This window comes from Polypterus senegalus, chromosome 17 (assembly GCF_016835505.1).
Source record: "Polypterus senegalus isolate Bchr_013 chromosome 17, ASM1683550v1, whole genome shotgun sequence".
Lineage (NCBI taxonomy): Eukaryota > Metazoa > Chordata > Cladistia > Polypteriformes > Polypteridae > Polypterus > Polypterus senegalus.
Window position 1 is genome coordinate 28359449 of NC_053170.1, and position 15087 is coordinate 28374535.

The 15087-nt window shown below is 40.0% G+C and overlaps 1 protein-coding gene across 2 annotated transcripts in view; it reads left to right on the forward strand.

Annotated features, from left to right (window-relative positions):
* The window catches only part of nkain1 (sodium/potassium transporting ATPase interacting 1), a 447372-nt gene that overhangs the window by 406100 nt on the left and 26185 nt on the right, over nucleotides 1-15087 (forward strand). The window contains exon 7 of one of the 2 annotated variants that reach the window (XM_039739191.1): nucleotides 3180-3231. The exons of the other annotated variant lie outside the window; for it this stretch is intronic. Within the exon in view, the coding sequence (XP_039595125.1) occupies nucleotides 3180-3186 (7 nt within the window). The 3' untranslated portion in view covers nucleotides 3187-3231. Of the gene's footprint in view, nucleotides 1-3179; nucleotides 3232-15087 lie in introns of those variants that run through there. 2 annotated transcript variants of the gene reach the window in all.

Consider the following 15087-nt stretch of genomic DNA (forward strand, 5'->3'; position numbering starts at 1 on the left):
TATATACAGGGTGAGTCAAAATTATGTTAAGACTAATGGTGCTGCTATGTATATACTTGTATACAATTTTTGTGGACAATTTATGTGTTGAACATGATGGCGAACAGGTTGAGACATTCCTGTAAAGCATCTCTCACATATGAAGTATGTTTTGTAAATAAATTGTTTCCACCATTCATATGTTAACATAATTTTGACTCACCCTCTATATGAAATTTGTGTATAATGAGTTTTTTACATTTGTATACCTTTATTTATTGGTATTAAAGAACAAAGGATTTCTTCCTGCCTCACCTTAAAGATGGCGTAGGTTCAAGCAAGTGATAATTGGTTTAAGTTTCTAACTTTGCTAGTAACTTTCCACAGTCGATAAGATGATTTTTTTCTTGTTAGATGTCATTTCTTATGTATGTCATTATAAATGTAGAAATGTCTTTGTCTAGTCAGAGTGGCTCAAGCAGAATGAAGAATTCACTTGCTGCTCTCCCATATATCTAATTTAATTCAAATAAATATATATAAATACGGACCCTTTACAGAGAAGAAAATGTATTTAAAAGAAATCCATGACAGCATATTAAAAGACACTGATGGTATATATTACCATGATGATACATTTTAATTTTAATACCATTTTAAAATCTGGGTAGCTAAAGCATGCAAACAAAGAGCATGAATTTATTACATGGGGGGAGATGTTGCTACGCTCTCAAAGCCTTGGATTATCTGCCATAAAGCTATGAGGGCTTTCTCATGAAGCCTTGGATCTCCATAGTGGCTGACACAATTTCAGTTTAGACGTAATGTTAAGATTCACAAATGAATCATGCCAGTTGCCATGTGGTGTTGTTGACTCTTGTTCAGTCTCTGGTTGAGGCTCTTCTGTTGCCTTCTTGACAATTCAAAGCTAGTGAGTTGGGTTTGAGGCATCCTCTCTCTTTTGCCATGGAATCACACCAAAATCTAATCCACTTCACAGATTTGTGCTGTGGTAACTGTCAATGGTCAGCCACAAACTTGCAACACCTGGTTCAGAAGTACCTCCACACAGCGTGAGCTAATAGGAGACCTTTCAGTCTTGGCTGTACAGAGACTGCATCTAAACAATGAAAGTGATGTCAATTTTGCACTCCACTCAGTCGAAACCTTTTCTGCTAACCAACGCTTTACACTACAGTTAGTGTTAGAGTTAGAGACTACACCCTTTCACAGTGCAAATCATGCCAGCTATGCCAAATATTTTGCCATGGACTCATGCCGCAAGCCATCCCAGTTTGCAGATTTGCAGTTTGGTAATTGCCTGTGGTCAACCACAAACCTCCAGTGTTTGGCTTAGAAGCAGTTCTCTTACAGCATGGACAAATAGAAGACCACTCATCTCACATAGAGACGGCTTCTGAGCACTGCAAGCAGAATGATTTCTGGTGATACAAACTGAACACTCTACTCAGCCTACACCTTTTCTGCACCGGACTCCTTCTCTCCATTGTGCAAATCCTGCTTACTACTCCAAGTGTTTTGTTATGGAATCACGCCTCGATCCAATCCAGTCTTCACCTTTGCACTGTTGTAGCTGCTGGTGGTCAGTTGCATACACATGATGTCTGCTTCAGAACCAGTTCTGTTACGGCACGAGCTAATGGTAGACCTCCTAAGCCTACATGGGCAAAGACTGCTTCTAAGCACTGTAGGCAGAGCACTTACATATATATTGTGACAGATAGGGGGCGCTGTCGTCCCCTTGAACCCTCAGATCCGACGCCAGACACCAGATAAAAGTCCAATAATAATTTTTATTCGGACCAAAATGTGCACAAAGCACCCTCCACTCCACTATACTCATAAACACAATCAATACCATAAACAATAATCAATCCTCCACTCCCAGACACATTGTCCCTCTGCCACATGACTCAGCTCAACCCTGGGATCTCCCACAGACCTTTTTATAGTCCTTGACCCGGAAGTGTTGCTCTCTCTGTCCATGTGACTGGTAACATTTCCGGGTCAGATAAAAAACTCCTTTTCTTCAACCTGGAAGCACGTCATTTCTTCTGTCCATGTGACTAGGACGCACTTCCGGGTTGTAGGGAAAACAATCCTTGTTCCTCCCTGCAGCACCTTCTAGCGGCCCCCGTGGTATCCAGCAGGGCTGTGGATAAAAACTCCATTGTCCATGAGTCCCTGCTGGCATTGGGGGCACCTCCATGCTGCAGGGAGGGCTCCATCTGGCGGCCTGGGGGTATTGGCCAGGATGACTGGCCGACCATATATCACAATACATATTTACAGTGTGTATATATATATATATATATATATATATATATATTATTTGGGTGATGATACGTCAGCAGCCTCAGGCCCCGTCATACACTACCAATGCAGTAATAGGCTTATTAAGCAAAGTCAGTTTAGTTCAGGTGTGGCTGCCCCAGAATTTCTCTTCATGAGTATATGATTTAGAGTCTGTCTTAAACACTTAAATAAAAGCACTTGCTCAATACTCATCCACTGATTTTATAACCTGCATATCCAATTCAGGGTTATAATGAACTGGTGGCCATCTTGTCACCACTGGGAACAAGCCCATGCAAGACCCCAATCTATGGTTGGACATATTCGCCATCATTCACTCATAATGGACTCATTCTGAGTCTGTACTTGACCTACCATGCATGTCTTTGGGATGTAGGGAAAAAAAACTGCATTATGTAGAGGAAACTCCACTTGGATAGCAGAGAATTTGCACTTGAAACACAACAAGGACCAGACATGGGGTATGGGCTTACGACTTCGGAGCTATGAAGCAGAACCACTGAGCCCTGTTCCACCATGGCACAAAAAACGGTGTGTGTATACTTCACATTGTTCATTCTTCTTAAGTCCTGCTTCCTGTTATAGTGGTCAGCATTAGGAATAAGTTCCACAGTAGCTACTGGATATCTGCTTAATGACACTTGCCAGTTGGGAGGCTATCATCTTGGAGGAGAAAGAGAATGAGTGAGTGAATGGCAGAGTGCATAGCCAGTGACTAGAAGCCTGAAGGTAAGTGAAAGCAAGTGCAGCCCCTCTCTGACATTTTGTTGGTAGTGAGTGTTGTCTTTCAAAGCATAGTAACTGCCTGGAAGCTTCAGCTGAGAGGAGACATTTCAAAAGAATTATTTCTTTTTCTTTTTTAGAATTTGAAGAGGGCAGCATTTGATTGAAACTCATCCCTGATGTATGTATAAATGTGCTGTACACATACATGCACATACAATGTATATTTTACTATAAACAGTATATGTATAAATATAAATATGTTTATAGGTTATATATAAAGCTTTCAACTTTTAAGGATTTTAATTTTCAGAAATGTAATTTAAAGGTCATGTATAGTGATAAGTCGGGAGTGCTGTGAGAATGCCCATTTGAACACAGGAGTCAGTGAAGTGTCGAGATGAGCAGGCCAGGGCTATGTCCACACTACAACTGTACCTTTTCAGACATTAGTCTCCATTTTCACCTTTTGTCCTCACTACCCCGGCATTTTTAACCCCTGAAAATGCTCTCCAGAGCCGTATATTTTTGAGAATGATGGGTCAGTATTGCAGTGTAGATTAGGTGAAAACAAAAAGTTTTGAAAACGCACACTGCTAATCGCACTTTGATTGGTTTCTGCTTACTACGTAGGCCTTCCTCATTGGATCCTACTCATTAGTCATTCCCTGCATGGTCACCCTTCATGGAAGAAAAAAAAAAATATTGCAACATAGCTCACACAGAGGAGTTTTTCACAAAACTTGTTGTGTTGCTTACCTGAATGCATCTAAGTTGATAAATTACAGTTTTAATTTTGCATAAATGCACAAAAGGTAGATAGGTCGCTACAGTTTTATGAAAAATCCCATGGTTGGCACGTTGGCATTACCAAACGTTCAAGGATTTTTTCCCCTGAAGCATACCTACCTGTCCAGTATGTAGGCAAGTGGATCTGAGGCTAAGGATCTGGAAGGTTCCCAGTTCAAATCCTGTTACTGCCAGAAGGTATTCAGCTCCATAAGGCCCCTGAGCGAGCCCCTTAATCTGTAATTGCTCCAGGGGTGCTGACCCTGCGCTCTGACACCAAGGGGTATGTGATAACTACATTTAATTGTACGTGTACAATGACAATATCATCATTATTAAGAGTTATGTCATGTGTTTTAGGTCATTTTTGTGTGAACGGAGATCATTTTTAGAAAAAACACCATTTTTAAATGAAGTTGCAGTAGTGTGGACGTAGCCGAAAAGTTGAACACAGTTAATTCTGTTTGAAAGATAGCTATGCCACCAGAACTATGGGAGGCATTTTTGCCAAAAAGGAAATGAAAATTAAAGTTATAAAATGAAAATGTAATCTCTGTTTTGAAATTTAATTTTCAAAGTCTACACGCAAGAATGCTGCAAAAATTAAAAATAAAATGAATTAACACCATTTGCAATTTCATTTTCAGCCTGAACTGCAAGAAAGCTGCAGAAATGAAAAGTAAAATGCAAGTAAGCTCTGGTGCCACCTGCTGCTCATTGAATTTTCATTTTCTACTTTGCATTGTCATTTTCAAATTATCAACATGCAAATAGTGTGGGTCAGTGGGTGGGACTTTGCACCTCGATTTCCCACGCTGCTTTGTCCTTCGTCACTGGTGCTACTTCGATTGTTAGTATGCTCCTCACATCGACTGTGTTTAAGTCACGTAATTTTGATTTTTTCCACTTCCATACTGTGAGCTTCACAGCGAAACTGTCTCACAAAATCCATTGACCACTCATAATTGTAGGTCTGAAGTAATAAATGTGCTATTTAATTACAATATTTAACATGACAATAACTAGCCTTACATTTATTTTGCACAGAAGTGGAAACAGGACACTTTGATTTTGTAGTATTATATAATACACTCATCAGCATTAAAAAGCGTATTATTAAGATAGTAAGAGCTGTACATAGTATATGAAATTATATTTATTGCAGAATAGCTTTAGTAGTATTACTTTTACAATGATTACAATAATTTAACTTTATTAAGTGTCAAAATTATAAAATCATTAAAGTCATATTTCTTGATGGAATCATCTGATGTCTTGGTGAATTGATTGTTTAGGAGAGTGAAGAGTGTGCAGTGTGTCTAAATTTAAAGTACCAGTCACAAAGAAGGTAATGTCATAGAAACAATTATATGATCACATGCACATATAAAGATAATATGAACTAACTATATAAATACTAGCTGTTTAGGCCCGTGCTGTAAAACTACTGAAATCGTCAGAAAGAAAATTGAAATGCAGAGTCAGCGGTTTTGTTTTGCAGATGTGCTCGCCCCCCTTGTCTATCAGCGGCTAAGCGAGTTTCTCTTATCGTTTGTTTTTCCTCGGCGGTTTCACCTCAAGGACGTTTATATACAGTATAAGATAATGCAATTCAAAAAAATATTTTTGCACCTATTCAAGCATATGTTGGAATAATATTTTGGGAATGATATGTTCAATACTTTCTAGAATGGTCAGAAAATTGATTCCAGTTTGTTTATAAATATGAAATTAATAGATGGATAATACAGTTCATATTTGTTACACATATATTTTTCAGTGATGTATTTAAATAAAATCTTATAAATGATGTAAAAAGAAGCATGAATTAAATAAAAATTATGGATTATAGAAGGTCTGCATAGTCAATAAAATAATCAGTACGATATCACAAGCATGAATTAAATAAAAATTATGGATTATAGAAGGTCTGCATAGTCAATAAAATAATCAGTACGATATCACCTCATTTTAAAAAGTTCTAACAATAAAGAGTCCGTCGATCAAGTACAGGGGAATGGAACAGGAGTGGTGGTGCTGAAAACTGTAGAGGGGTCAATTGTATAATTCAGCAAAAAAAACAAACTTATAAAGCAGCCTGTTTCCACTTCAGCGTAAATAAATTTTAATTATGATGCAATAAATGCTAGTTTTTGTCACATTAAATATTGTAATCAAATAGCACGTTTTACTTCAGAACTACAATTATGAGTGGTCCATGGATTTTGTTAGAGAGTTTCGCTGTGATGCTCGCAGTATGGAGGTGAAAAAAATCAAAATTATGTGACTTAAACACATTCGAAGTGAGAAGCATACTAACATGCGACATGCGACAAAGGACAAAGAATTGTGGGAAGTCAAGGTGCAAAGCCCCACCCACTGACCCACAGTATTTTCATGTGGAAAATGAACATTTAATGAGCAGCAGGTAGTGCCAGTGATTATTTGCATTTTACTTTTCATTTTTGCAGCTTCATTGCTGTTCATGCTGAAGATGAAATTGCAAATGCTGTTATTTCATTTTTAATTTTTGCAGCATTTATGTGTGTAGACATTAAAAATGAAATTACAAAACAAAGATTGCATTTTCATTTTGTAATTTTAATTTCCTTTTTTTGCAGAAAGTACCTCCCATACCAGAACATTAGAAAAATGTTCTTTTTTAAATTTTTTTATAAATGTATTATTTGGACTGTAATAATATTAATTTACTAATGTTTATACAAGCCATATGGCTTAATTCCATTTAATCAAATTGGTATTGTACCCCTCTAAATATGTGTACATTGAGTGTGGGGCAGGTGCTATATGAATAAACTGTATTATTATTATTAGTATTATTATTATTATTAACTTGAAATGTTCTGGTTTTCCCTGTTATTTTCTATCCACCCATTGTTTTACCCAATTATCCTGTGCAGTGTTCTAAGGGCCTTGGGTCTGAGTGCAAAGTCGGACGCAACCGTGAACACAATGCCAGCCAATTGCAGGGCACACTCACATACACACACCAACAGGGGGCTTCAGGGGTACCCAGAGGAAATCCCACACAGGGCGAGCCCAGGACTCGAGCTGTGAGATGGGAGGACTAACTACTGCACCACTGTAATTTTTTTTTTAGGGGGGTGGTTATTAATTTTTGACTTGTGTTTTTTTTTATTTTAGGATTATTTCAATGTAGTTTTTAAGTGAAGAAACTGTATGATTAAGACTCTTAGCTATTATAGAGCTGCTAAGGGAAAACAAGCATTACTTGTGATTGTGTGTATTTAAACAGGAGTTTAGCTGAAGGTTGAGAGAAGCAAAATGCAGGCACAGGACAAGATGTCCTGACAAGCAGGTGATTAGCTCAGTGACATCATAGTGCCAAAGACAGCTGCAGGTTGGGGGGATTAGATCTAGAGGCTGATCTATGAATAAACACAAGCATTTGTGGGACTAGTGAGAAACGTAAAAGATACTGTGGACCAAGTTTGGGACCACATTAGAAATGGGTCCCATGAGATCCATTCTTCTTCTGAACCATCAGCTAAACAAATTGATGGGGATAACAATGTGTTAAAACACAGTGTTGAGTTTTGAGGTGTAAATTAGGAAAGGATTATGGAAAGGAAATACAACTGTAAATGCTAGAAAGAAGTGTTATCTATTAGAATGTTTAATCTTAGATAAACTAACCATAGTGTACATGTGTGTAAAAAGATTTGAAGTAAGGTCTTTTAGGGAGTTTGTTGTTTGTATCTCCTAATTAGCTTAAATTAACTTTAAAAGTTTAAATTCTCAGTTGTCCACTTTTGACTGTTATAACTTGCTGAAAATATCCATCAAGCCATGGTATAAAAGAAAGCACAGTTATTGAGACAGGCAGACATGAGGCAAATGAAATAGAGGGATGACACGCAGCCTTTAATATGAAAGCACAGCATTGATCTGAGTAAGAGAGGGGGCAAAAGCTGTTCTGAAGACTCACCAAAGCATCAAGCTATCTGAGAACGAAAGTGCAGTGTCGCCTAAAATGTGCCCCAGCGAAAATGAGGATAAAGACTACCCGATAAAGGCAGCACATACTTTTAAAGAATGCCTCAGTTAAATTAAGGAGGACTGACGCTTTAAATTGCATGGACATTGCTATACTGAAGCGTATGCTTTTACAGACTTTGATTTGAATTGTTCAGGTTGTATGTTTGTAATTTTGGCTTCTAGTTTTTAATGCCTGGTTTCTCTGCAAATAAACTTAAGTGAGGATTAAATTGAAGTTTGAATATTACCTTATTGAAATTTGCCTTGTTTATTACTATCCCCAGTGTGCTTGTTCGAGTGATTCATTATTTATTTGGCCCTTTCAAAGGCTCTTTCAGAACCTCCCAGCCTTGATGTAGTATGTCTTGCATGTTCAAGATTCAAGATTCTTTATTTGTCACATGCATAGTTATACAGGACAACACGCAGTGAAATGCATCCTGATCCACTTATCAAAAACTATGCAAAGTTAGAAGAATATCAGTTAGATTAACAAAAAGTCATAGATTGAAAGATAGCAGTATAGTAGAACATAATAAATAAGTCAAATTATGTGAATAAAGTAGAATTAAGTGTTAAGGTGCAAAACCAAAGTTAGACAGGTGCATAGTTAAATGACAGACCAATTCCAAAACAAGGTAAGGGTAGACGGCATAGTACAACTAACAGTCCAGTCTATAATGTGGAGGGTCATGGATGAGATGGCTTGTTTTGATTTAACAGTCTTATGGCTTGAGGATAGAAACTCCTTCTGAGTCCCTCTGTCCTGGCTGGGATACTACAAAACCTTTTGCCTAATTTTAACAGATGAAACTGGCTATTGCTGGGATGAGAAGAGTCTTTGGTAATCCTGAGAGCTCTGGTCCTGCATCTTGTGGTGTATATGTCCTGCATAGATGGTAGAGCTGACCTGCAGCAGCGTTCCACTGCACAGATCACTCTCTGTAGGGCTTTACGGTCCTGAACACAGCAGTTTCCAAACCAGGATGTAATGTTCTGTGTCAGGATACTTTCCACAGTGCCAGACTAGAAAGTCTTTAGAATCCCTGAAGAAACCCCAAACTTCCTAAGCTGTCTGAGATGGTAAAGTCTCTGCTTTGCCCTTTTGGTCTGAACTTGGATGTGTTCAGACCATATCAGGTCCTCAGAGATGTGAACCCCCAGGTATTTAAAACTGTTCACCCTTTCCACTTGAATGATAAGGGGCTTATAGGCCCGCTGCTGTCTCCTGCTGAAGTCCACCACCAGCTCCTTGGTTTTGCTGACGTTGAGCTGAAGGCAGTTTTCCAGACACCACAATGTCAGGTTTGCAACTTCATCCATGTAGGCTGTCTCATCCTTGTTCGCGATGAAGCCCAGTACCACTGTGTCATTTGCAAACTTGGAGGAATGCATGGCTATGCAGTCATGGGTGCAGAGGGAGTACAGCAGGGGGCCAAGAACACACCCTTGAGGAGCTCCTGTGTTGGTGATGATGGTGTTGGAAACACAGTTACCAACCCTCACTGCCAATGTTCTGCCAGTGAGGAAGTCCAGCACCCATATACACAAGCGGTTGTTGAGTCCTAAGTCCCTCAGTTTCACAAACAGCCTACAGGGTATTATTGTATTGAATGCTGAACTATAGTCAATGAAGAACAATCTCACATAGTTCCCCTGTTTCTTGTCCACAAGGCTGAGGGTGGTGTGTAGTGTGTGGGAATGGCATGCTCCGTCAATCTGTTAGGAGGGTAGGCGAACTGGAGTGGGTCAATGGTGCTTGGGATGGAGGATGAGATGATGTTTTTTAGTAGCCTCTCAAACACCTTCATGACTACTGATTTCAGTGCCCTAGGTCGGTAGTCATTCAGGTACGTGGGCTTATTGTTCTTTTGAACAGTTTGTTCAAAGATGAGCTTTGCTTATTCTTTTAAAATTGTACCGCTCTTTCAGGGGTAACAATCAAATATCCAGACTTTGGCCCCTGCTAAGGTATTGATGCTGAGGGAGCCAGTCTCGACCCTTTCTGAATTATTGAGGCTGACATAGCCAGCCTCAGCCAGTGCTGAAATATTGACGCTGAGGTGGCTAACCTCGACCCTTCTTAACATGTTGACGCTGAGGTAGCCAGCCCCGGCCCTTTTTGAGACATTGATGCTGAGGTAGCCAGCCTTATCTATTGCTGAGATATTGATGCTGAGGTAGCCAGCCTCGGCGTTCTTGACATATTGATGCTGTGGTAGCCAGCCCGGCCCTTTCTGAGATGCTGATGCTGAGGTAGCCAGACTCTGCCTTTGCTGTCTGTGATAAGAGTAAATGAGGAGTAAATGTCATTCAGGTAAGTACTGCAGGGTGTAGATGGAACTCAAGGCTAATCATTTAGGTATTTACAGCATTGCCTTGTCCACCAATATAAAAAGAACTTTAGAGGTTGAGGTACCTTTCATGAACACTTTTGCATAATAAAACAACCATCCACTTATTTTTATCATTTTCGTTTTGTCACTTTGGGCTTTCATTTCAGTTTTAGAATCAACGATTTAACTTTTGGATGTGGTTGTCAGCACATGAAACCCACGTACACACTGGGCCCAGAGTTGAGCACAGGTCTTGAGTACTGTGAGACAGCATCCATAGCAGTTGGGCCACCAAGCTTCCCAAGAAATTATTTGTTATTTGTTATTATTAGTTATTTATTTATTATTATCAGTTATTTATTTATTTATTAGTTATTTGTGCAGCAATTACACTCCATTTTCTGATTTAATGGTTATGATATTATTATAGTGTGGTTTCACTGCCCGACTACTTTAAAAATCAGTGTACTCCCAGCATGGCCCCCTTTTCCCATGCTTAGTTGGCAGCCAGCTGCTGTTCTTCTTAATTACCAGTGTGATTAGGAATCTGTTCTATGGAGTGGCTTCCTTTGGAGCACTAATTTGTGTTATGATCTGGGCCTTCCTGCAAGTGTAACCTCTCCGTTAAGAATTACGCACGTGTCCTCTGGTTCTCTTAAAAGCCAAGGGTGGCCTTTTGGGGGGTTGTGTTGCTGCTCTAAATGTGAGACCTCCTCCATCAGCCATTGACCTTTGCTTTCTGTGACAGCCTGATTTTAGCAAATGCATCTCTAGAGGTCCTCAGCCGCACAGCTCCTTCCAGCTTCACGCTTTGTAAGATAAGGGTATGCGCCAGAAGGCAGGGTGACCAAACTCCTCTGGAGAAAGTAATTACGAGGCATGAGGTGGCTTTTATGGCACCTCTTTGCCTGCTGTGTGCCTCTTTCAGAACTGGAGATTTACATTTGCATAGAGAGCACCGGCAATGCAGTATGAAGCATAAAAATACGTGACCTTTAGCTTCTACACAGGATAGATAATAAAGTGAATATTTTGTTTCAGTGCCTTTACTTACACACCGCTATCTTAAGTTTATTTTCTGTAATCCGCTCAGCACGCTGGGTTTATAGCATGCTGGAGAGTCGGCATGATGCATTCGATTTCTAGTATTAATAAATGAGTTTACATTCCTCAAGTCGCTTACTAACAGATGAGCTTGTCGGTGGCTGCAGTTTCGGCTCCTTCAGGGACTTGGCCAACCATTAGACACTTACTCTTTTTTTGTAACTGTTAAGCAAAATCTTCCATAGCAGGAAAATCAAACTGACCTCCTTTCTTTGGATGTCTTTTGCAATTTGCCTCTCCGTTATTTTTTAATTGCTTCCCACACAAAGGGCTGGAACCCTGATTCTCCTTAAGGGTGTCTGACTAACAAGTGAACAACAGAGCTTTAAAACAGAAAGGAAAAAAATCAAATACTGTACAGCCAATAGAAGTGGCCTAGCAGCGGGATCAATAAATTGATCTTTTGTGCCAGCCAACACTGCAATCCAGGGCCTTATGGGTGGTAATCAGTCTGACACTTGAAGTAATGGAGATCTTCTCATGCTGGGAAGTGCAAGTGAGATACCTGCAAGGGAAAGTGCAATTAGACTTGTATCTGAAGAGGAATACTTAAACAATGGCTTTGTTCAGAGTCAACACACAAAAATCAGGTCTTCTATTCTTTTATTTGTTAGTACAGGCAGATTCTATGGGACGGGGCTCTGAGTTAATAATAATAATGAAGCGACAGAAACCAAATAAATACAGTGCATATCTTGACAGATGTATTCAGTGTTGAAAATGGTCCCTGTACTGAATTTAGAGGGGAACTGCCAATGCATTAACTGTGTGTACATACGAGCTCGCTGTAGGCACCAGTCCAGCAGATGGACGCTGGCGTTCTGCCACCCTCCGACAGACGAGTGCCATACCTTAGTCGTTCTTACATTTATCCAGGAATACTGTGATCTTTATTTTGTTTGGATTATTTCATTATTAAGACAGTAAGATATCATAACTCGGGGCCCCGCCCATTAGAATCACCCGGTATTATTCATGGCACGGTGACACAGTGGTTGGTGCAACGCCTCACAGCACCCTGAGCTCCGGTCCCACAATCCCACTGATCTTTATAATTAAACACCTACGTGTGGAAGTGTGTGTATCTATCTGTCCGGCCCGGAAGTGAGAGGTGGAGTCGGGATAAGGGCTCCATCTCCGAGGATACACAAGCGAGGCCAGCATGTCGGCAAAATGAAACCTCCAAAGAAAGAGTCACTCGCTTTACAGCTAATACAGAAGTGAGGCGAGCACATCAGTAAAACAATATCCATTTTACTTTTCCTCCCGCCGCTAATACACAAGCGAGGCAGGGCACGTCAGCAAAACGAAACCTCTGAAGAAAGAGTCACAAGCGATTTGAGGACATTGGCAAAATGGTATCCCTTTTACTTTTCCTCCCTCCATCGCACATCGGCAAAACGAAACCTCCTAGGAGAGAGATGCCCAGAGTAGTTTCTAGGACCCTGTACTTTTTACAGCACGGCTTACACAGCTATTCTTTTATATAAACGTCTATGCATGGAAGTGTGTGTGTCTGTCTGGCCCAGAAGTGAGAGGTGGAGCCTGGGTAAGGGCTCTGCCTCTGAGGAAACAGAAAACTTGCTTAGCCGCTAATAACACAAGTGTGGCCAGCACGTCAGCAAAACAAAACTTCAGAAGAAAGACAAAGTCATGTAGCTGCTAACATCGACAAAACAGTATCCCTTTTACTTTTTCTCCTGCCGCTAATACACAAACGATGCAAGCACGTCTGCAAAATGAATCCTCCTAGGAGAGAGACGCCCAGAGTAGGTCCTTTCAACTACATGACATCTCGATATTTCAGGTTTTTTTCTGACAATTTCAATAGTTTCTAGGAGCCTGGACTTTTTACAGCACCAGCGTACACAGCTAGTAGTTTATATGGAGTCTGCATGTTCACCCTGCGTCCATTTTGTTCTGCCAAGAGTAGAAAAACAAAAGAATCATGAGATCCAGATCAGGAGATGAGATCTGGTCAAGAGGCAAGTATGATTTGTCTCCAGACGACTAATATGAGCATCAAATTTTAAATGAGAGAACCACAAAGTCAAAGGTCAGAAGGATGAAGCAACATTTAATTAATATGAATACTAAGGAAAATACTATTAAGATCTGCTAGAGAAGAGCTGTTATGCAAAATCTCGGAAAAAGACAAGACCAACGTGCCTGTCTTGTATCCTGTCACCCTGATCATCGGCCATCGGACAGGCGCTATAGATTAATATACGCCAAAACAAACAGATATAAGAACAGTTTTTTCCCACAGGCCATCAAGCTCAGAAATGGTTAGTTTCCTCCCTCAACCAGGTCTCCCAGGGTCTTGCAATATTGTTCCCATTTTTTTAATACTCTTTTAATATTTGTTTAATACTTTAGTTCTTTTTTTTAGTGTTTATTTCATTATTTCTTGCACTCAGCACTTTGTATGAATATACATATGTATATTTTTACATTCTCTCTCTTAATGCTTTTTTTGTTTTTATTATTTTTAAATCTCAGGTGTGTGATTAACTGCTATGTGTATGCTGATTATGTAACTTCTACGAGGGGCGTTCAAATACAAAAAAGAATTTATGAGCTACACTTTATTTATTGAATACAATGAAACGACGTACTCACTGTTTTTCTATGTAGTCTCCGGCCACAGCAATCCACTTGTTCCAGTGCTCAGGAAGCTTCTTAATCCCAGAAGAGTTGAAGTCTTTTGACTGCATGTTGACCCATTCTTGCACAGCGTCAGTAACCTCCTCATTCGACTTGAGTTGTTTCTTCCCACCTAAAAATTGTTTAAGTGGATCAAAGAGGTGATACTCAGTCCCTCTCTGAATGACTTGCACCAATCTTGCACTCAAGACTGAGAGAGACACTCATCCTCAAACCGATTTTTAAGTCTCTAATAAATCTCAGATGGAATGACTCCTTCATTTGTCAAAAATTGAAGAATAATTTGCTGCGCAACACTATTGTGTACCTTCTGCTCCGACATGTTGATTACAACTGACAGGAAGGGGAGAAAGAGCAGCTAGCACTACTAACGACAAGTTTAAATGTGCACGTGTTTGTCCAATGGGTCACGTTTACTTTGCACTCTTTATAAGGACAGAACATAAAAATACCTGTTTAGAATTGAACAACACCTCGTAATTGGAGAGTCACCAAAACCGGAGTCAAATTCCTTGTATGCCAATAAATCTGCTTCTGATTCTGATAACTTCATGAGCTGTGCTTATAGAGGTCATGGCTATGAAAACATTTAAGAAAATGGCAGTGGCCATCAGTAAGCAAAATAGTACATGGAGTATATGCTATATATTTTTGAGACCCCGACAACCCCCCAACTGTGTGGTGTCCCAACACTCAGTTAACGCAGGCAGGGACTGGTTGTCCGTTGCTGGTGCAACTGCAAGTTTGTATGCTTCCTACGTAAAGTGTCTGTCACCCGCTGGTTAATGCAGGGAACATTTAAAACCATCCAGTGACCTGACCGTGGGCTCACCTTCTGTCTCCTCGCTGCTGTTCTTTTGATCTGAGAAGGGAGCAGATGGAAGACAGCGTCATTGTTCCTGCTTGCATGCTGCGTGTGTTTGAGTTTCAGCTCCCGTTTGGATAAATGCTTTGATACTGTTCCTGTCTTGACAGCAATAAAGCTGATTTTTTTTTGGAAACCTGGACTCGACTCCTCCATCCTACACCCTTTGAATGATCTGGACCAAATTTTGCACAGTTTCTCTCTAGGACCATACACACAAGACAGAACCTAAAATTTGGACTCTGTGGGACCCTGTTGTTTTTTTTT